Source organism: Pan paniscus, chromosome 8 (assembly GCF_029289425.2).
Source record: "Pan paniscus chromosome 8, NHGRI_mPanPan1-v2.0_pri, whole genome shotgun sequence".
Lineage (NCBI taxonomy): Eukaryota > Metazoa > Chordata > Mammalia > Primates > Hominidae > Pan > Pan paniscus.
The window spans coordinates 137,614,650-137,637,284 of record NC_073257.2 but is presented as its reverse complement, the minus strand read 5'-3'; the positions used below and the strand labels follow the sequence as shown (position 1 = coordinate 137,637,284).

The window sequence follows — 22,635 nt, the reverse complement described above, 5'->3', positions numbered from 1 at the left end:
GGATGTCACACGTCATTTCTTCTGCTCACCCTCCCACGGGGCTGCAGTTTCTGTTAAAGGCAATAATTATGTTAATCATTCTATGGCGCAGTGGCTAGATGGGAGTGAACAGAAGCTGGCATAAGGCTTTCCTTCAAAGACACAACTGCAGCATTAAACAGACCATCTCATCTCCCAGGAATCTGAGGGGCTGGGAGGTCAGTGTTTACTTAGAAGAGGTTCATGTGGCCAGGCACGGTGGCTCACACCTGTAATCCCAGCACTGTGGGAGACCGAGGCGGGCGGATCAGGAGTTCAAGACCAGCCTGAGCAACATGGTGAAACCCCATCTCTACTAAAAATATAGAATTAGCCAGATGTGGAGGGTCCCTATAATCCCAGCTACTTGGGAAGCTGAGGCAGGAGAATTGCTTGAACCCAGGAGGCGGAGGTTGCAGTGAGCTGAGATCGTGCCACTGCACTCCAGCCTGGGCAACAAGAGCAAAACTCTGTCTTAAAAAAAAAAAAAAAAAAAGGTTCATGTGCAAATGTACAGCCCTATAGAAAGGCCTTGGAAATCTGTTCCCAAACTTCATTCCTACTTTTTAATAGATCCAGCTATTCCTGATGTGCTGGGGGAGGTTCAGCTTTGAGTTTGTAGATGTTCTAGGTGCCTTCCCAGAGTCAATGTGGGAAGCCGGGTGGAAGCCAGAGTCTCACTCGACACCCTGAGTGGCAGTAGGGCCACCCAGGACGGTGAGTGAGTCGCACCCCCCACCTTGCCAGCTCCAAACAGAGTAACGCCCCAGCAGGCTGGGTGGCCAGCCTCCTTGTGTCCTTCCTGGGGATCAGAAGGGACAGAAGGGTGGGGTGGGAGAAGACGCTCAACAGATGTGCTGCACAGGGTTTTGCCACAGTTGTGTGATCTACATTCCCTTTTTGCATCTGCTCTCACGTGCCTTCCCCTCCAGCTCCTGGACGGAGGAGAGTTGCTGAAGAAGTTCGTGCAGGGAAGGAATAAAGGATCACACAGGAATTTGAGAGCCAAAGTAAAGTGCAACTGGCCCCCCAGGCCCAGAGGGGCTAGCAGTGAGAACTGAAGATGTTCCCTCTGGACCTTCCGGCCACAGCTCATTGATGAGACATGTTCTCAGACAGTGTTGTAAGTTTTATGTGCTTTAACTCATGAGTTACACGTGGTCACTCACTTAATGAGTTAAGCGTTAATACAACTTCCCTGTGAACAGAAGGTAACAAAATAAAAACATTGTGTTGTATACAAGTCTTCAGAAAATAAGCTACCAAGAATCATTTTACTAAAAATTCTAAGGAAGTAGATGACAGGGATAGAGTCAGTGAGGTGGTCTCAATATTCATTACTCTGGAACAAGAATCCTTGATATTCAGCAAAGTACGTGGCCATTTGGAATAAGAACTACATTTCCCAGCTTCCTTCGCAGGCAGGCATGAGAGTGTGATTAAGTTGTAGCCAAGGGGATGTAGTGAGATGCACACCCCTGACATCATTCTTCCTTCTTCCTGGAATACAGATAGAAGAGCTGGAGCTCCAGTAGGCATCTTGGGCCCTGAGATGACATTGGGGAAAGAAAGTTTTCTGGAACAAGGTGACACTGTGGGCACAAAAACTATCCCAACTCTAGACTTCTTGAGTGTAACAGACATATCGACTTCTATCTTGTTTAAGCCACTATTACTACGAGATTTTTTCTTTTACAATCAAATCTAAATGATAAAATAATCAAGTGAATTGGTAGAGTAAATATCAAGATAAACCGTTTCTGAGTTTGAATCAAATGCCCTTTTAAGAAAATCTTGGCCTGGTGCAGTGGCTCATGCCTGTAATCCCAGCACTTCAAGAGGCCGAGGCGGGTGGATCACTTCGAGACCAGCCTGGCTGACATGGCGAAACCCCATCTCTACTAAAAATTCAGAAACTTAGCTGGGTATGGTGGTGTACGTATGTAATCCCAGCTATTCAGGAGGCTGAGACAGGAGAATTGCTTGAACCTGGGAGGCGGAGGTTGCAGTGAGCCGAGATGGCGCCACTGCACTCTAGCCTGGGCGACAGAGCGAGACTCCATCTCAAAAAAAAAAAAAAGAAAAAAAAGTTTGGTTACTAGAAGTCCCTCATATACTTACTGTTGAATCTTTTTATCAAGTTCAATTTTAAGCTGTGTATTTGCAAATTATTTATAGATTTATGCCTTGTGCAATTATATAAAGTGTTTGAAAAGCAACTGAAACAACAAAAAGACTTCAGCAGCAGAAGAATTCTCATTTTCACAAAATACTGATAAAACCTACAAAAGCTGCAGGAATGCATTTGCTCGGACAGTTTCTTTCGTTCTTACTGGTAAGCACTCTACTGCTTGGAAGGTATGCACAGTGCTTACAGGAGAAATGTAGTCTTTTATCATATTTATCTCTTGTTAAAAGAAAACCTTAGACAAATTACATTTGAGAGAGTTTAATTGAGCAAAGAATGATTTGCGAATGGGGCAGCCCCTAAACCAGAAAGGTTCAGAGAGGCTGTGGCGCTGCCTCGTGGTTGAAGATTTATGGACAGTAAAGGGAAAGTGACGTACAGAAAATGGAAGTGAGATGCAGAAACAGCTGAATTGGTTACATCTCGGCATTTTGCCTTATTTGAACAGGGTTTGAGCAGTTGGCCACCTCTGATTGGCTGAAATTCAGTGATTGGTACAAGAGTAGGTTACAGCCTGTTTACACATCTAGGACAGAGCCCAAGCTGTATCCTACAAACAGGCTGTAACCTACTCTTGTACCCATAGCTGTAACTATTTAGGTTACAGTTCACTGTATACGGAGAATTCTTTAGGCTGAACTTAAAACATGTAAGGAGGCAGCTTTAGGCTAAACTTAACACTCTGAATTAAAAGAGACTTAAACATTTCCCCTCAACATCTCATTTAATCCTCAAAATAGCCCTATCAGGTGGGTCCTATTACCTCCATTCTGGGGACAAGAAAAAACTGGACTTGGAGGAATTTAATGCCATACACAAGGTTAAGTGAGGTGGAGGCAGATTCGAACTTTGCTGACCAAGGGCTGAGGGAGAGTTAGATGAGAGAGTGTTCCCACGGGAACGCTGGAGTCCACCTCCCCTTGGCGGGGCTCCCCAGGACTGCAGGACGGGGGTCATGTTCCTCGGCATGGCCTCCAAGCCCCCTTCTCAGCCTGGCTTGACTGCCCACAGCCCGTGTGTATGCGCAGCTCCAAGCCGTGGCCACTCCACCTCTCCGACATTCTGAGACCTTGTTCTTCTCAGGGTGTTTGTGGGCCCTTGAGAGCTGGACCTGTGCTTGTCTCTGCTCCCTGAGCCCCTAGCAGAGGCCTAGGACTCATAGGTGTGGGGGGTAATGATCGGAATCCCGCCTTTACCATCAGCGATGCTTTTCCCAGATAAGCTTCTCCTCTCAGCCCCAGCAGCAAATCATGAGCAATATTATTTATTTCTCAGAACATTTTACACGGTGTTTGTTAATCACCGCATTAAGCTATTGACCCTCCAGTGGGCTGTAGCAGCACTTTCCTCAGTGGTGAACACATCTGGAGGCAGCAGCTCAAACTCTCTTAATGGATGGGAAACTGATGCTCCGACGACAGGGTAGAGACTCCTCAGCGTCAACCCGCTTTCGGCGGCAGGACAGAAACTGGGCCTGAGCCTGAGATGGTTCCTTCCTACACCCTTCTCCAGGGTACCGTGTCCACCTCTAAGCCTCTGGACCCTCTGACATGTAACCTGTGTCCCCTCCCCAAGCCAGCAGAGAGACCCAGGCATGGTGCGGTTATGGAAAGAGCTGGTTCTTGTTCTCAGCCTGATGGGTCCCTCAGGGGCGGCGCATGTGTAGCAGCTTTTCAGGAGTATGGGGGGTGACGGGAGCCAGGGGCCACGTGGTGCAGATGGGAGAGAGGCCAGCAGATGGGTCCAGCAACAGTGGGTTGAGCTTTGCCGTGTAACCTCGGCGACAGGGGCTTTAATCTGCATGGAAAATTCTGCACGATTCACACTCATGGGGCCTGTCACCAAGCTGACTCACTGAGTTACTTTACTGAGTGTTCATCGTGTGACTACATTTCTGGACCTGGGGAGTTCGTAACTTTTTCCTCACCTCTCACCCAAACACCCCCAAGTCCTGTAAAAATTGCATTTCCAGAGACGGAAAGGAGTCCCACGTAACCAGCCAGATCCCATCTCTGAGCCAGGCCAGACCGCTTCCTCCTCCCTCTGAGTCTGGTCTGCTTCTGGGGTTCTCTCTCTCAATGTATTAGGGTTCTCCAGAGAAACAGAACCAATAGGATAGATGGACACAGAGAGAGAGAGAGACAGACAGACAGACAGACAGACAGACTAGGGGGCACTTAGGGGAATTGGCTCACATAATTCTGGAGGCCGAGGAGACCAGCATCTGTGGGCTGCAAGCTGGAGACCCAGGAAAGCCAGTGCTTGCAGTTCAGCCTGAGCCTGGAGGCTGAGAGCCAGGGAGCTGGTGGTGTGACTTCCAGTCCGCGTCTGAAGAAGGCCTGGGGAGAAAGCAGTGCTTCTGTAAGTCCTGGGGCCTGAGGGCCTGGGAACCTGGATAGGCAGGATTCAAGGGACAAAGAAGATGAATGTCCCAGCTCAGGAAGTGGGAGGATTTGCCCTTCGTCGGCCTTTTCGTTCTCCTCGAGCCCTCAGTGGACTGGATGACTCCTGCCTGCAGGTGAGGCTGGCTCTTCTTTACTCATTTAAATGCTCATCTCTCGTAGAACACCCTCACAGACACACCCAGGAACAGGGTTTTACCAGGTCTGTGGCCATCCCTTGGCCCCGTCACACTGACATACAGAATTGACCATCGTGCTTGGGAAATCTCAGCTTCTCCACTGGTGTCATTGCTGTTGCCCTGGCAGCTGCCCTGAGAAGAGCTGGGTTTGACCAGCAGACTGCGGGCATCTCCTCATCAGAAGGCCCCACTCTCAGAGCAGAACCAGTTGGGAGCTTTCTGAGGGATACCACCAGCAACGATGAGCATAATTCTCATCCGGAGGCCAGGAGGCCTGGGTGTGCCTTGGCAGAGAAGTGCAGATGGGTAGTGAGCGGGGCCTCCCTCCCGCAACCACTGAGCAGCCTCCGTGTGCATCCTTTGTGGGGAGGAACAAGCCCCAAACACAGACTCTCGTGTGTAAAACACAAGCAGGTCTCCCCAGGGAGGCCGAGGGTCCTATGCCGGCCCAGAGATGGGGAAAAGGGTTTATTTGTGGATGAAAAGAGACCAAAATGCAGTCTGCACAGAAGGGAATCAGGACAGACACGGGGAAGAGTCTTTCCGTCTCAGGCACGCTATGCAGCTGGAAACAACAGGCCTGCCCTGGTGCTGATGGCATCACTCCCCAGCACCTGGGCCCCCTGAGCTCTGCTCACTTTCAGAGTCAGAACTGACCCCTCGCTGAACATAAGGCTCAAAGATCTCCTGTGGTAATGACTGTTTCCAAATATTATTGTCCAGCTATACTAAGAATATGCAAATCCAGGCTGGGTGCAGTGGCTCATGCCTGTAATCCCAACACTTCGGGAGGCCGAGGTGGGCAGATTGCTTGAGCCCAGGAGTTCAAGACCAGCCTGGACAACATGGCAAAACCATACCTCTACAAAAACATACAAAAATTAGCTGGGCACGGTGGCTCACACCTGTAGTCCCAGCTACTTGTGGGAGGCTGAGGTGGGAAGATCACTTGAGCCAGAGAGGTCACGGCTGCAGTTGAGCTGTGACTGTGCCACTGCCCCTCAGCCTGGGTAACAAAGTGAGACCCTAGCTCAAAAAAAAAAAAAAAAAAAAAAATCCACTTTGTAAATGATGAATGTTTTAGGGGAAAAAAACTTCAGTTCTCCCACTGACAATTAGGTTATGCATGTCATGGCTTACAGAGATTCTAGAAGCTCCAAGCCAAACCCTTGCCGAGTCTCAGGAACGGGAGGTGGTCTGCAGAGACCAGGAACCAGTTTGTGCAGGAGCCCCTGTCCCTCATGTTGTCTTTAGGTCACGTGTCTTCCTCTGACATTTTCCCTCCTAAATCCAATTGATTTCCTTGAAATCCAATTAACCTGGAATGAGCAATTTGGTTAATCAAACATTCTCAGCCTTGAGCAGCCAGTACATTCCAAAGCTTAGTAATAATCGGAGAGAAGAATCCTCCAAAAGAAGAGCAAACATCCACATGGTGAACATACTTCCCCAAGTCAAGCACCCAAGCTGCACGAGGCCACTGCACCATAAAGTTTCTTAAAGAATAATAACTTTAGGGAACAAGACCCTTCAGTAACAAAGCCCTCAAGCCTATGATCCCTGTCTTAGTCCATTTGTGATGCTATACCAAAACACCTGAGACTGGGTCATTTATAAATAATAAAAATTTTCTTTTCACAGTTCTGGAGGCTGGCAAGTCCAAGAGCAAGACTTGATGTCTGACAAGGGCCTGGTTTCTGTTGCCAGATGGTGCCTTGAACACTGTGTCCTCATATGGCAGAAGGGCAAAGGGCTGAATGCTCTCTGAAGCCTGGCTTCTAAGGGCAGGATGGTAGAGCCTTATGATTCAATCACCTCCTCAAGGCCCCACCTCTTAATACGGTTGCACTGGGGATTAAGTTTCAACATGAATTGTGGAGGGAACACAAACGTTTAAGCCACAGTAATCCCAAAGGGGAATCATCTTACCCCACTGGGGAGAGCTGTCATGCAACTTTTCAGATTTGACTTTCAGAAGTACAGTCTTTGACCAGAGCTGGTGGAATGGACAGAACTGCCAGTCTTCAAACAGAACAAGGATCATGGTGGGTGCCCAAGCTCCTCCTGAGCACCCCTTCCCAGCATCCCAGGTCCCGCCTTTCCCCTGCAGCATTCGGTGTGGGCCCAATGAGGAATGGATCCCCTGGGTCACAGTGTAGGACTGTGCCTTCCCCGGAAAGCCCAGTGTCCTAGAGCCCAGGAAAGTGTTCTAGGGTGTGGCACAGTCAGAAAAACAGAGAGGAGTTGATGATAGCCAGAGGGTTTCACCCCAGGAGGCACAGCCTACACCAACCTCAGAACTGCACAGAGGTTCTTTAATAAGTAGCCAGTCCTGGCATTGTCCACTCAAAATGTTCCACCTGAACTTACAGTGAACCCAGACTCCTCATTTGCCCTATGGGTCCTTCCCCATCTGACCTTCACCTGCTCCTCTTCATCCTCCCCTCCCAGCTCACTCCTCCCACTCATGTCCAGCCAGGCTGTTCTTTCTTCCCTACTATTGTAGGTTTGCCCAGCCAGTCCCAGCCTCAGGGCCTGCACACTTGCCCTTTCCTGGCCTAAAACGTACACCACTCCCAAACCCCCAGCCACATGTGACTGAGTCCCTCTGATCTTTCTGCTACTGCCCAGATTTCATCTGCACAAGAGGTCTTTCCTGCTCACCTGAACATTCACTCTTCCCCATAGACACTCACTTTCCCTAATTCTATTTCTAGCACCTGTCACTATTGGAATTTTTCATTTCTTTTTTGTTTATTGTCTGTCTTCCCTACTTAGGATCTACATTCCATGAGGGTAGGTGTGATGGTTAATACTGAGTGTCCACTTGATTCGATTGAAGGATGTAAAGTATTGATCCTGGGTGTGTCTGTGAGGGTGTTGCCAAAGGAGATTAGCATTTGGGTCAGTGGGCTGGGACAGGCAGACCCACCCTTAATCTGGGTGGGCACCATCTAATCAGCTCCTAGAATACAAAGCAGGCAGAAAAACGTGAAAAGACTAGACTGGCTTAGCCTCCCAGCCTGCATCTTTCTCCTGTGCTGGATGCTTCCTGCCCTGGAACATCGGACTCCAAGTTCTTCAGCTTTGGCACTCAGACTGGCTTCCTTGCTCCTCAGCTTGCAGATGGCCTATTGTGGGACTTTGTGATCGTGTGAGTTAATACTACTTAATATATCTACCCTATTAGTTCTGTCCCTCTAGAGGACCCTGACTAATATGGTAGGGAATGAATTCGTCATGTTCATTTCTGTATTCCCTGTCCCTAGGACAGTAATAAATATTTGCTGCATGATGACTGAATGAATAACTAACGGATAGCCCCACACAGGCCTGTGCACACCTGCTCTTCTTGGAGACCTTTGACATAAAATTCTCAGTTCTCATCTGCAAAATCACAGTGCCCAGAGAACTTTAATTCATTTCCTGCAAGCCCTCTGGATACTGGGGTAGAAATTCCTGCAGCAAACCTGAACCTCTACTTACTTTTTCCTTCTCATACTCTGCCCTTCCCCTGCCCCGAGAGTCAGCACCTCAGGGCTGTGTGTGACCCACCAAGAAGAGAAGAGGAAAGGAAACACTCAGGAAAGTGGGAGATGCGGGGGTTGCTGTGCAGTGCAGGAGCCCACGGGGAAGGGGCTGTAGTCATGAGTTTAAAGGAAATGGATGAGCAAATGGATGAGCAAATGAGTGCTCAGCAAGATGGAGGAAACAGAAAGCCAGATCCGCCCAGGGTGCGGCCCCCAGTGCAGGGGTGGTAGGAGGCTCTCAGGCAAGGGCTTGGTCGGCATCTGTGGGATCTGAGCTGGACAGGGTAAAAACCAAGGATCCAAGACAACTTAGGTGGGTGAGGCAGAAGGACCCTCAGTGCAGTTGGGGGTCAGAGGGCCAGTGATAGGGACAAGAGGGTGAGAAGCTCTGAGGAGAGCCAGCGGTGGGCATCAGGGGCTGCCTATGCCTGTGGGATCAGAGGCGCAGCAGTCCAGGGGGTGTCAGGGCTGGGCCAGGCGAGGCCAGGCCATGGGTGACTCGAGTGGAGTGGAGGTGAGAATCTTCAGATCACAGTCACGGAGGGGGAGGTCAGAGCAATGCACCAGTCATTCACAGGGATGCCAGGGTCAGCCAGGACAATGGAAGGCCATGGAATACAGGAGAACCCTGCAAGAAAAGGGGCGAATGCGTCTTGGGGAGAGGACAGCTACTAGGAAGGCTGGAAGTGACCCAGAAAACTGTCATGAGGCTCACAGGAGCAGGGCACTTCCCTGAGTGGAGGCAGCCATCAGGGACAGGAAAACCCATCCTGCTCTTTGACCTGTGCAGCCTTCACCAGGGAGGAAAGGGCAAGCTGTAGTCTCTACTGGAGACAGGTGTTAGGGAATGAGGAGCATGTTACAGGTCTTTCTGGGTACAGACTAAGCATTTAGTGGCCTGTATTAGGGTTGTCTAACTGCTGCACCCACCAATCCCAAATCTTACGCTCCACACAATACAGTTGTGTTTCTTGCTTCTGTCACAGAGCAGTCAAGGGTTTGAGGGTGGCCTTCCATAGGGGGATTCAGGGATCCAAGCCACTTCTGCTGGATGCTCCGCGTCTGGTCAGGAGTTGAGGGAAGAGAAATCACAGAGAATACGAGGGTGGTCTTAGAGTTCAGGCCTGCAAGTGGCACACATCACTCTATCCACTTTTTTTTTCCCTTTTGAAACAGGGTCTCATTCTGTCATCCAGGTTGTTGTGCAGTGACGTGATCTCGGCTCATTTCAGCCTTAACCTCCTGGACTCAAGTGATCCTCCAGCCTCAGCTCCCCAAAGTAGCTGGAACTATTGGCACACATGCCACTACACCTGGCTAATTTTTGTATTTTTAGTAGAGATGGGGTTTCACCATGTTGCCCAGGCTGGTCTTGAACTCTTGCTGGTCTTGAACTCCTGGATTCAAGCAATCCACCCACCTTGGTTTCCTAAAGTGTTGGGATTATAGGTGTGAGCCACCACGCCCGGCCGATGCCGAGCTAATTTTTAAACATTTTTTGATAGAAATGAGGTCTCATTTTGTTGCTCTTGCTGGTCTCAAACTCCTGGCCTCAGTCCTCCTGCCTCAGCCTTCCGTAACGCTGGGATTATGGGTCTGAGCCACCGCACCTGGCCTCTCCGTATTTCTATGATTCTCAATATTCCCATGGACGGCTGTGACCCAGTCAGTCTGCACTCTCGGGAGGACGCCTGCTCAGATAAAAGCCCAGTTCAGGGAAGGCTCTGTCTTCAGGATCCCAGAGAAACTTGAGGCTTCTCCATGAGGGGAAAAAGTAGTGGGCTGAGGTGATTCTAGTTTATCCTTCTATAAAAATCTTCACCCACAGAATGGGACACTGTGCAGTCATTAACTAGAACGATAAATACTTACATTCAGAAACAGAAAAGTGCCTGTAACGTTGTGCTGGCTTGTAAGAATAGAGAATAGAGTTCATGTAAAATGAGAGACACACACAAATACTTCTCTAGGCATCTGCGCATATGTATCTGCAAGAATGTTCACTGAGATGTCACCACCGGAATCACAGAATGTCTCCTTCATTCTCAGTACTTTTGCAATTTATACTATCTGCTCAGAAGATCTCCTTTATATAAACAAAAAGAAAAGCCACACAAAAAATGTGTGAGAAACACACTAAAAATCTCCAAACCCCAGTTCACCAAGAAAAAAAAAAGTGACCCAAACTGTAAGCAAACCAACGGTCAGGGTTTTTAAACTCAGGCTCAGCTCCGAGAGGCATGTTGTTAGGGGCGCAGTCTCGTGCCTCTGTTAATTCCACAGCTCATTTAGCGGCAAACTTGCCCGCAGTATATCTCCATAGAAATGGAACCCACAGGCACTGGCAACTGGAGGATGTAATTATCCGAGGACATGGCAAACTCTGGAGGCTGAGAGAAGGAGTTCTCACACCAACAAGAAAGGTGAGCCTGGGGTCTTCAAAGGCAGCACGCCCAGGGCCTGCCACGTGGCCTCCTAGCGGGCACACTTCAGGGCTGGGTGAGAAATGCTTGGAAACCTGGGTGCTCCCTCCTGGGTAGCTTATAAAAGCCACCCTAGGTCCTGCTCCTTAAGGAGAGGTGACGGGGACGGGGAAGAAGCCAGGCAGGGAGGGCAAGGGTTCAGACCAGGCCAATGCTCGCCGCCTCCATCTTCCGTCCGACACTGCTGCTCTGCTGGCTGGCTGCTCCCTGGCCCACCCAGCCTGAGAGTCTCTTCCACAGCCGGGACCGCTCGGACCTGGAGCCATCCCCACTGCGCCAGGCCAAGCCCATTGCCGACCTCCACGCTGCTCAGGTAGGAGGAAGCTGGAAGAACAGCAATACCCCCAGGCCCGTGCACGTGCACACAGGCACATGCACACGCACGCACAGGCACATGCACACGCACGCACAGGCACATGCACACGCACGCACAGGCACATGCACACGCACGCACAGGCACATGCACACGCACGCACAGGCACAGGCCAGGATGCCGGCTGTGCAGAGGCAGAGAAGGGCCAGGCAGGCTGCGCTGGGAGGGAGGAGTGGCTCCTGTGGCTCCTATTGGAACAACCATGAATCGATGCTTAACCTGATTCGACAATCCCACAGGTCAGCCCTAGTGAGAAAGAAATGTCAGTGCGCAGACAACAGACTCAAATGCCAAGTGCCTTTCCCAAGGCAAGCATGTGATACTGTAGTGGCCAAGGCACTGTCCGAAGGCATTCTGTGGCTGCTCACCATGCCAATCTCTGGATGTAGAGAAGGGGACAGCCCTGCAAGGTTCCCCAACACCGCAATAGTAAGGATCCTAACAGCTGTCTGGGGTGGCATCCGTGGACTTCACCGGAGTCTGTGGTGAAGCACCCAGGAGGTCCAATGCAGGCGATCCCCTCCTCCAGAGAGTCGTGGTGGGGGGCAGGGAGTGGACCCATGAGGCCCCTTCACCTGCTCTGGCACGTGGTCCTGTGGTCACCATAGGCCAGGAGCTGATGCTCAGGGTTAAGTCCAATCCCCAGCTCCCACGGTGCCCCAGAGGCCAGGGCAGGGAGCAGGAGAGCCGCCCTGTGGCCAGGCCCGCAGCCGCGTGGAGGCCGCTGACCTCCCTCCCGCTGTGCGGCCATGAGGAAGCCCCCCAGGTCCTCAGACCCAACCACTGCCAAGCCCCTCAGTTCCAATTCCCAGCTCTCAGGACGTGCCTCCCGTGGCCTTCTCTGCGGTGTGGCCACGCCCGGACTTCCTTGGCACCCCCCACCTGCCCCGCACGACCTGCCCTGCGCGACCTGCCCCGCAAGGCCGGGGGGAGCGTCTTCCTCCCCCGCGACCTCTTACCTCCTCCCGGCACTCGCCCACCCCGCTGCCCAGGTCTCCTGCTCCTCCGGCCCTAGGGCGCCTCTGACTCAGCCTGGTGCCCATCCAGGGCCCGCACTCAGGAAGGCGCCCAGGACTCGCTCCTTCTCTCCTGTCTACCTCTCTCCTGTCTCTGTCTCTCACTGCCGCTCTCTCTGTATCTCTATCTCTCTCTGTCTTCCTGTTTCTATTGCTATCTCCATCTGTTTCTCCCTGTCTGTCTCTCTGCTTCTATCTGTCTCTGTCTCTATCCCCATGTCTCTGTCTCTCTAGACTTTGGGGCAGGGCAGCCCGGGAGGGCCCCGAGCGAGGCGGCCCAGATTAGGGTGCCTTTCTCTCCCACAGCGGTTCCTGTCCAGATACGGCTGGTCAGGGGTGTGGGCGGCCTGGGGGCCCAGTCCCGAGGGGCCGCCGGAGACCCCCAAGGGCGCCGCCCTGGCCGAGGCGGTGCGCAGGTTCCAGCGGGCGAACGCGCTGCCGGCCAGCGGGGAGCTGGACGCGGCCACCCTAGCGGCCATGAACCGGCCGCGCTGCGGGGTCCCGGACATGCGCCCACCGCCCCCCTCCGCCCCGCCTTCGCCCCCGGGCCCGCCCCCCAGAGCCCGCTCCAGGCGCTCCCCGCGGGCGCCGCTGTCCTTGTCCCGGCGGGGTTGGCAGCCCCGGGGCTACCCCGACGGCGGAGCTGCCCAGGCCTTCTCCAAGAGGACGCTGAGCTGGCGGCTGCTGGGCGAGGCCCTGAGCAGCCAACTGTCCGCGGCCGAGCAGCGGCGCATTGTGGCGCTGGCCTTCAGGATGTGGAGCGAGGTGACGCCGCTGGACTTCCGCGAGGACCTGGCCGCCCCCGGGGCCGCGGTCGACATCAAGCTGGGCTTTGGGAGAGGTAACAGCACCCCGGGCTCCCTGCCTGCCCGACCCAGCCCCTCGGGGACCCCGGCGCACCTACCCCCACCTCGGCCACCTGCAGAATGGGGGGCTAAGCCCTTCCGGCCTGTCCCAGGGGCACCTGTCAGCGGGGCAGGCAGAAGCCACCGGTCAGCGTCGTCTTGTCGGAATCATGGTCACCCTGCAGAGAGCCTGGTGTGGCCTACGGGGACACTAGGGCCGGCCCTGGGCACAGGCTGCTGCCCGGGCTGCTCCTCAAAGTCCCACTCGGGCCCCCTGCCTGTGCCTCCAGCTTCCCTAGGGAGCAGCAGCTGGGGTCTCAGGACAGGGCAGGGTCAGGCACAAGTGCCACCACCTCCGTCTTACAATTGGACAAAGGCGGGACAAAATACCTTGGACATCTAGCAACAGAAGTGTTTTTAAGGGGCAGACCAAGCAGAAGAGGTGATCACTGCCACCTGAAATTGGGTGCTGGCGTCCCCAGGAATCCAGTCTTGGCCTAGACTCAAGGATGGGTGGGATCTGGGATACCCACAAAAAGGCACCCAGAATGGAGAGTGGGTGAGGGCATGGAAGTGGTCAGAGACAAGCAGCAAGCAGACAAGCCGCTTTGCAGCCCCATCTGTGACCCGGGGGTGCTCAGGGCTGTCTTCTGGTTTCACTGGGTTAATGTCCCAGGGTGAGAAGTACAGGGACACGGTTGGCCGAAAAAGACAAATTTTAAGGGACCCAGCTTTCAGTATTTCACGACCTCCGCAGAGGCGAGGATCCGGCCCCGATCTTGTCCGGGTGAGGCCTTTTTGCCATCTTCCCAGGCCCCCAGCCCGGCTCTCACCCAGCCCCGCTCCCCTCTGCTCCCAGGCACTTGGTGCCTGCTGGTCTCTGACAGTCTGTGGACTGTAAACACAGTTTATAAACAAACCGTCTCCCACCCTCCGCACATTGAGGACTTAATCCAGGAGCTGTCACTCTGTCTGCCTCTGCTGCCAGTTCCTGGAGGCTGAGGACCCCCTAGGTGAGGAGTCTGTATGGGGGGCACTCATCCTTCACCGGGACCACCTCCTTCTCCCCCTCGCCAGGCCGGCACCTGGGCTGTCCGCGGGCCTTCGATGGGAGCGGGCAGGAGTTTGCACACGCCTGGCGCCTAGGTGACATTCACTTTGACGACGACGAGCACTTCACACCTCCCACCAGTGATACGGGCATCAGCCTTCTCAAGGTCAGTGGTCCTGAGCCACTGTGTTGATAAGACACCAGCAGTGCTCATGGGCTGACGTCCAAAAAGTCCAAGCTTTTCTCATGTAGTGTCCGCATCCTCTGAGGAGGTGAATCCGTGGAATGGCTCCCCAGTTCCACCGGTGCTCCCCTCTTCACAAGCAACGCTCCTCTCGAAGCACAGGCCTGCATCTGTTATGCAGGGATCCATCGCCCAGGCTTCACCCAGCACCCACGGTGTGTGTCCCCTTCTAGGTGGCCGTCCATGAAATTGGCCATGTCCTGGGCTTGCCTCACACCTACAGGACGGGATCCATAATGCAACCAAATTACATTCCCCAGGAGCCTGCCTTTGAGTTGGACTGGTCAGACAGGAAAGCAATTCAAAAGCTGTATGGTAAGACTGCTGCGGAGGGCATCCCTGAGCTAGCGGACGACACTGTATTCCAGAGCACTGTAGGACCCCGCTCACTCCTCACTGGGAAACGGGGCCGAAGAGTGCAACGTTGTCCAACTCATGTCACCCAAGGGTAGCCACCCTCTAGCTCCCTGATGCCATTCTCTCAGTTAAAAAGTGGTTTTGCCCAGTCGACAGCCAGTCCCTCCTGTGTCCTCTCTCGCCACATGCATTTCCCGGGAGGACAGTGAATGCGGTGGTTTTCTCAACACAAGTGGGCCCCCAACCCGTGCTGTGGCATCCCACCAGAGACGCACACACTGGAAGCCCTGGGAGTTTACTGCAATCCCAAAACACTGAGCTTAGCCTGGCCAGGATAAGCTCCAATCTCTATTTAAAATCATTCAGGCCAAACGTTCTAGTGGTTGATTATTTAATTAAAGTGGTTAGTGATTTAGTACCGAGGCCCAAGGGAAGAAAGCTGTCCTCCTCTTTTCCATTCAAAGGTCCCTAGACTGGGCACAGTGGCTCACGCCTGCAATCCCAGCACTTTGGGAGGCCAAGGTGGGCGGATTCTTGATGTCAGAAGTTCGAGACCAGCCTGGCCAACATGTTGAAACCCTTTCTCTACCATAAATACAAAACTTAGCCGGACATGGTGGCACACGCCTGTAATCCCAGCTACTTGGGAGGCTGAGGCAGGAGAATTGCTTGAACCCATGAGGTGGAGGTTGCAGTGAGCCAAGATTGCACCACTGCACTCCAGCCTGGGTGACAGAGCGAGACTCCATCTCAAAAAAAAAAAAAAAGTCCCTAACAGAGACCACCCCATTTCTGTTCTCACATCCCCCCATTCTCAGCACTCTGTGTCTTTGGAGACAACAACAGCCAGGACACACGGACTTGCCCCAGTGGAAATCTTACTCTTACATGAGCCCAGAATCAAACTTCTTCCCTCTAATGAAGTCAAACTGCCATCAAGGTGTCAAGGGAGGCATTCACTAGCTATATTTAGGGTGGTCAACCGTACATAACTTCACAACCAAACTGAGATGCTTCTGAGAGTGGCCTGGGGCACTGTGAAGAATGAAGCCAGGATGTGCCTGTGAACCAGGACTGTAGCAGGCAGCCTGACATCTCCAGCTCCCTCTGCGCACCACCTCAATCTGTTTTTTTTCTTTTCAAGATAGGGTCTCACTCTATCGCCCAAGCTGGAGTGTAGTGGACTGATCTCAGCTCACTGCAGCCTCAACTTCTCAGGCTCAAGCAATCCTCCCACCTCAGCTTCCCAAGTAACCTGTGCCAAGGGACCACAGGCACGTGCCACCATGCCCGGCTACTTTTTTTTTTTTTTTTTTTGTAGACACTGGGTTTCACCATGTTGCCCAGGCTGGTCTTGAACTCAAGCAATCCTCCTGTCTCGGTCTCCCAAGGTGCTGGGATTACAGGCATGCGCCACTGCACCTGGCCCCACTTCAGCCTTACATGGTGTCTTGCTTTAAGGTGTTTTTATAGAAAGCCCCAGCTTTGCAACTGTCTTCATTCAAGTCACATATGAAAATATAAGTTTTGCACCATGTATGTGACAAGTGGCTGTTTTTTGTTTGTTTTTTTAAGGCTCCTGTGAGGGATCATTTGATACCGCATTTGACTGGATTCGCAAAGAGAGAAACCAATATGGAGAGGTGATGGTGAGATTTAGCACATATTTCTTCCGTAACAGCTGGTACTGGCTTTATGAAAATCGAAACAATAGGACACGCTATGGGGACCCTATCCAAATCCTCACTGGCTGGCCTGGAATCCCAACACACAACATAGATGCCTTTGTTCACATCTGGACATGGAAAAGAGATGAACGTTATTTTTTTCAAGGTACAGATTCTTCATGGATGGTTCTATTTCTCTTATCAAACGAATGCACTCAGAAGGAATGTCTTGAGCCCCTACCAAGGAATCTGTTGTAATGCTCTTGTCATTACTTGCTTAATTTCTGTCTGCTCCATCAGACTGGAAGCTCTGAGGGCACAAGGATTGGGTTCTATTCCGTTTTTTTTTTGTTTCTGAGACAGAGTTTCACTGTTACCCAGGCTGGAGTGCACAATCACGGCTCACTACAGCCTTGACCTCCCGGGCTCAAGTGCTGTTCCCACCTCAGCCTCCTGAGTAGCTGGGACCACAGGCACGCACCACTACACCTGGCTTAATTAAAACAATTTTTTTTTTTTTAGAGATGGGGTCTCACTATGTTGCCCAGGCTAGTCTTGAACTCCTGGCTTCAAGCCGTTTTCCCACCTTGGCCTCTCAAAGTGTTGGGATTACAGGTGTGAACCACTGCACCCAGGCCCTGATCTTTTTAAGAAGGCACTAAGTCACCGAATGAGTGAATGAACTTTCCTAGGTACTAAGGTGGCTGCCAAAAAACTGTAAGAAAGGGCCCTGCCCTGCAGGAGTTTTAATCTGGTTCTGGAGGGAAAAAAAATACCTTGGACATCTAGCAACAGAAGTGTTTTTAAGGGGCAGACCGAGCAAAAGAGGTGATCACTGCTACCTGGAATTGGGTGCTGGCACCCCCAGGAATCAGGTCGTGGCCTAGACTCAAGGATGGGTGGGATCTGGGATGCCCAGAAAAAGGCACCCAGAATGGAGAGTGGATGAGGGCATGGAAGTGGTCAGAGACGAGCAGCAGAAGCGAAGCCGTGGGGCTGGGAGTGAAAAAGCCACAGAGCTGTGAGACTGGGGTCCGTCAAAGCTGGCGACAGACTTACCCGGGATGAGGTCAGGCTAGAAAGGCGGGTTGGCCCAACCACGGAGGGCCTGGAATGCCAGGGTCGGGGCTGGACTTCACTGAGCAGGCCACGAGCCATCAGTGGCAATTGCTCAACATGGAAGGTCAGTGTTTTGCTGAAAGACAGAGACTGATGTGGTGGAGCCTGGGGGGTCATGGGGAACACACAAAGAAAGGCAGGTCTGGGACTCTTACTGCCGCTGCTCCTTACTCACACCCAGTCTCATCCAGTACCCTGGACCCGGTGCACGAGGCACGCTGCCTTTGCAAAACCAGACAGCACAGAGTCCGATCATAAACATGATTTTGGGGTCACTGCTTTTTCCTTCCCCTTTCCTACCCAGAGACAAGTTGTGTAGCCCCTCTGCCTGAATCCTGGTAATATAACCATAGGGCTTTAAATTGCTGAAAAAGACTTAACAAGGTGAGAGCCAAACTGAATGAACTTTATATGCAAATTTTACCATAAGGATCCTGTATATAAATCTGGTCTCAGTTTTCCTTCATATGACACAAAGGAAGAATTATTTCAGTTACATAAAAAAACTGACTTACAGCTGACTTTTATAGTTCAGGTCTTTCAGAGTTGGAAGCACATCTTTCAGGGTTTTAAGAAGTCCCAGACTAGAATTTATGTTGGCAACACTCAAAGAATCATAATTATAGATTTAGGTCATCATAGGGTAACTGCTACAATACAGCTGTATTTTATTCTTGGAGCTTTAAAAACATCTTAATTTGCTATGAATATTTTGGATTAAAAGAAATTCCTGTTAGAGTGAACTGCATCTCTAACTGGATGAACGTCACACTGTTAATGGTGAAATTTTCCAAGTATATTAAATATTTGGTTGCTAAGGAACGTACTGCTTGGGGTGTTCTGTGAACTGTGAACACCAAAGCATCTAAGTGGAGCTAGTCTATTCTGTTGGCAAGATGCCAAATATCCAGGATTAGGAACTAAGAAGAAGAAGCTAAAATAAGCTTCTACTGATTTAGAGCACGAAATGAGCATCTGAACTCTGAAACAAAATGGAGCAAAGTTCCATTTCACAGGACAGTGGGGAGCCTCTCTGGAGTGGCATTTGAGAGTCCTGGCTTGCATTCCTGGCTCAGCCTAGGCTGTCTGAATGTGGACCAGTCACTTCAGCTCTCTACTCCAGTGTCCTTATTTGTAAGATGGGCGTGCTGGTGGGACTGGGGGACTCTAAAACACTCAAGGTATAATCCACTGATAAGGATCATGATTTCTTCAGTAAAAAAAGGACTTAGATTGATTAGGATACGAAAGTGATTCCAAGCCTTGGGCCACTAACATTAAAAGGAACATCTTTAGACTATAAAGGAAGAAGAAAAAAACATTAAGATACTAAGGTAAAAATGACATGATTTTTGCTGTTTTGTTTTTGCTTTTGACAAGAGCCGGGAGGATGATGCTCATGGGGCAGGGTGTGCTTTGGTGTGAAAGGCAACCAGCATTCCAACTGCATCAGTGACGGCCAAGAAAAATGCACTTCCTGGGTTAAATGTAAGAGTAATTCAAGATGCGGGGAAATGGCGGAGTGGAGGCTTCACTCAGATGCCGAAAGCCCCGTTTTCTCCTAGAATCATGGCAACACATTGTACAGGATTGGCTGAGACCTAGATTGAAAACTGTCCTCTTTGTCACGTGATTTAATAGTAATAAACCACATGAACGTATTTTGTTTGGCTCTCAGGAAATCAATACTGGAGATATGACAGTGACAAGGATCAGGCCCTCACAGAAGATGAACAAGGAAAAAGCTATCCCAAATTGATTTCAGAAGGATTTCCTGGCATCCCAAGTCCCCTAGACACGGCGTTTTATGACCGAAGACAGAAGTTAATTTACTTCTTCAAGGAGTCCCTTGTAAGTAGAAGGCTCTTCAGCCTAGCAATGCTTCTGTCATCCCTAATAGAGATTCGTCAGATGACCAAGTTCATATTTAAAAGCTGTACTTGGCCTGCCACAGTGGCGCATGCCTGTAATCCCGCACTTTGGGAGGCCAAGGTGGGCGGATCGCTTAAGCCCAGGAGTTTGAGACCAGTCTGGGCAACATGGTGAAACCCATGTTTCGGTCTCAACAAAAAATACAGAAATTATCCAGGTGTGGTGGCACGTGCCTGTGTTCCCAGCTGCCTAGGAGGCTAAGGCAAGAGGATCACTTGAGCCTGGGAGGTTGAGGCTGCAGTGAGCTGTGATTGCACCACTGCACTCCAGTCCAGCCTGGGCAAGAGTGAGACCGGGCCCCCAAAAAAACAAAAAACGTGTACTCACTTCAGATCTAAATAGCAATGGCAGAGCATGATGGAAAATTAAGAAGTTCAAGTCTAAAGAATTTGGTACAAAGTCTTGAGTTACTTAGCTCATTGTTATAAATTAACCAAAAAATATTAATAATTTTCAGAAGAGCCAGTCTATCTTATTTGCTTTGCAGGTATTTGCATTTGATGTCAACAGAAATCGAGTACTTAATTCTTATCCAAAGAGGATTACTGAAGTTTTTCCAGCAGTAATACCACAAAACCATCCTTTCAGAAATATAGATTCCGCTTATTACTCCTATGCATACAACTCCATTTTCTTTTTCAAAGGCAATGCATACTGGAAGGTAGTTAATGACAAGGACAAACAACAGAATTCCTGGCTTCCTGCTAATGGCTTATTTCCAAAAAAGTTTATTTCAGAGAAGTGGTTTGATGTTTGTGACGTCCATATCTCCACACTGAACATGTAATAAGAAAAAGTAGGAAATGGAGAGTCATAGGACTTCGCTAAAATTCTGATATTGTTTACAAAGAAAACCGGATTTTCAGTAGCTGAAGAAAATATGGCACTGTAAGTTAAAACCCAATGGGAAAAGCCTTAGTTGAACTTTTAAAATACTTGATTTAAAAACAATTGCTCAGGGAAAACATAATTCATAACCTAAAAGGTTTAAAAAAACAAAAAAACAAAAACTAAGCATCCAATGATCTTTGCCTGCTTTCTACTCTGTGGGGCTCTGCCCATCCCAACTGCTTGCCCACCCCAACTGCTTGCCCACCTGATTGATGGGAGTTGGAAGGGGGGCCAGAGCCCTGGGTCAAGCTCTCAAGGAAGGAGATGCCACAGAGATGATTTTACTGAGGGATTTAATGGGAAAGTCACAGGATTCAAATAAATTGCCCTCCACAGTCCCTGTCAGAATGACATTTCTCTAAACACAGTGTACAAAAGGTTTTCATGTGTATTTCTCTCTTGATCTTCACAACTCTGTCAGCGTGGCAGGATGGATACTACTGTACACATTTCCAGTCATATTAGCCAAAGTTCATCTGTTTGTATCCTGCCAAAAGTCAAACCCAGTGGTAGCTCTGGGTCCTCATCTCCAAATCCCAGCCCAGGGCCCTCTGCACTTGCTCTGTGTCACTGTGGCGGTCTCGGGCCCTGCAGTGAGTTGCACCCTCTTGTTTGAACACACAGGCCTGCAACCCAAATGGCCCTGAACAGAACAGCTTTCCTGGTTCACTATAATTCATTTAGTGTTCTCTCCTACCACTTTACATGACAGTTTACTTAGGTTCTAAAGACCAGACTACCAAAAGGAGACCCTTGAAGCTAGCTGGATAATTTTATTTCTCCAATATCAGTTATATCTAGGATAGGCATTATATCCCTTTAACTCTTACATAATATGGCTATTAACTCTTAACCCAAACAAAAACCCAATGTCATTTGTAATGATGTGAACAAAATCTGAAATTAACTGAAATGGATTCAGTAGCCTCAATGATCAGGCCACAAATACCAAATTTCTTCTTCTAAAGGAATAGCTAAAACACAGGTACTTCAGGAAATTTTAAGTTAAAAACAGCAAGTTACAAATATATTTTATAAGGATCTTTATTCCCCCCTGTAGGAACTTTCATGTTATTGCTTTGACAAAGGAAGATAACTAGAATTTATTCTTACTTGCTTAAGAACAAATTTTCCTCGTGACTGAAAGGTTGTTTCAACCAAGGAGAGGGGCTGGGAGGAAAGATAAGCATCTCTCATACCCCTAATCCCAGCTCATTCCTACCTAAGTAGGAACATCCTTTTGAATTCATTAACCCAAAAGATACTATATCATCTTTCATTATAATCAACAGAAGTGTCTAGGTTTATCTAGCAGGGCAAAGACAGTTTTATGATGTGTGTACACTTGCTACAAGGGGAAACGGAATGACAGTGGTCCTGAAATGAAACATTGCTGAATTCGTACAACTGCTTTACAATTTAGGCAAAACTTTAAATGTTTCAGTGATTAATTGTTGCAAACCGATACAAATCTGTTCCAGGGAAAATGCAAACTAAGTAAACAACAACTAAGTGGACAAATGGCAAGAGAGAATTCTGCTAAGCTATGATGGATGTTAACTCACTGTAAGTGGGCTGGGTGTGGTGGCTCACGCCTATAATCCCAGCACTTTGGGAGGCCGAGGCAGGTGGATCCCTTGAGCTCAGGAGTTCGAGACCAGCTTGGGCAACATGGCAAAACCCTGTCTCTACTAAAAATACAAAAAATTAGCCAGGCGTGGTGGTGCACACCTGTAGTCACAGCTACTTGGGAGGCTGAGCTGGGAGGATCTCTTAAGCCTGGGAGGCAGAGGTTGCAGTAAGCTGAGATTGTGCCACTGCATTCCAGCCTGGGTGACAGTGAGACCCTGTCTCAAAACAAACAAAAAAATCTCAGCCAATGAAAACACCTGAAAATCTCTGTAAAAGAGAAAGAAGTCTCTTTTACATCATAGCTCTGTAAAAATTCGGCTTAAAACTAGGTCTTCTAGACAGTTTTCCAGTATAGTTGGAATTCCTTCAGAGGTCTGGCTGGTGTGGGAGCGGGTTCTGGCCACTGTGGAGGGCCTGCAGGGAGCTGGCCGAATCTCCAGCGCACCTGCCCCCAGGCCTGCGCAGCAGACCTACCTACAATGGTGTCATGCACAGAAGTCCAGACCTTCACCTCACCTCCAAAGAGCCTGTTTTATCTGTTACACTGTCTTGAAATTGAAAATATGAATTATGAACGAAAACAGCCTTGTGCACTGTAGCCATTACAAAGAACAGGGGATGTTTGTGTGTAACTGGACAAGAGCCATGTAGCAGCAGCAATAAGTAAAACATTCTAGGGAGAATTTAGTGGACAGCAGAATTTTACTT

At 50.1% G+C, this 22,635-nt stretch overlaps 2 protein-coding genes across 3 annotated transcripts in view; both read left to right on the top strand.

Annotated features, from left to right (window-relative positions):
• Positions 1 to 1,273, top strand: part of UROS (uroporphyrinogen III synthase) — a 37,661-nt gene extending 36,388 nt beyond the window's left edge. For both annotated transcript variants that reach the window (XM_063607581.1, XM_034931692.3), the window contains one exon: positions 951 to 1,273. In XM_063607581.1, coding sequence (XP_063463651.1) covers positions 951 to 1,079 — 129 coding nt within the window. In that variant the 3' untranslated portion in view covers positions 1,080 to 1,273. The remainder of the gene's footprint in view (positions 1 to 950) is intronic.
• A 1,036-nt stretch (positions 1,274 to 2,309) lies between these two features.
• MMP21 (matrix metallopeptidase 21) lies at positions 2,310 to 22,186 on the top strand. The gene is made up of 7 exons (XM_024930373.4): positions 2,310 to 11,113; positions 12,496 to 13,030; positions 14,112 to 14,251; positions 14,503 to 14,644; positions 16,262 to 16,519; positions 19,151 to 19,323; positions 19,892 to 22,186. The coding sequence occupies exons 1-7, from the start codon at positions 10,952 to 10,954 to the stop codon at positions 20,189 to 20,191; spliced, it is 1,710 nt and encodes a 569-aa protein (XP_024786141.2). The 5' UTR covers positions 2,310 to 10,951; the 3' UTR covers positions 20,192 to 22,186.
• The last annotated feature ends 449 nt before the right edge of the window (positions 22,187 to 22,635 follow it).

Bases quoted from the DNA above. Each gene is read 5' to 3' on its own strand.
- MMP21 (XM_024930373.4), top strand. From the start codon at position 10,952: ATGCTCGCCGCCTCCATCTTCCGTCCGACACTGCTGCTCTGCTGGCTG. The intron at 11,114-12,495 runs GTAGGAGGAAGC...TCTCTCCCACAG, and splicing joins CCGACCTCCACGCTGCTCAG to CGGTTCCTGTCCAGATACGG. The intron at 19,324-19,891 runs GTAAGTAGAAGG...TTTGCTTTGCAG, and splicing joins ACTTCTTCAAGGAGTCCCTT to GTATTTGCATTTGATGTCAA.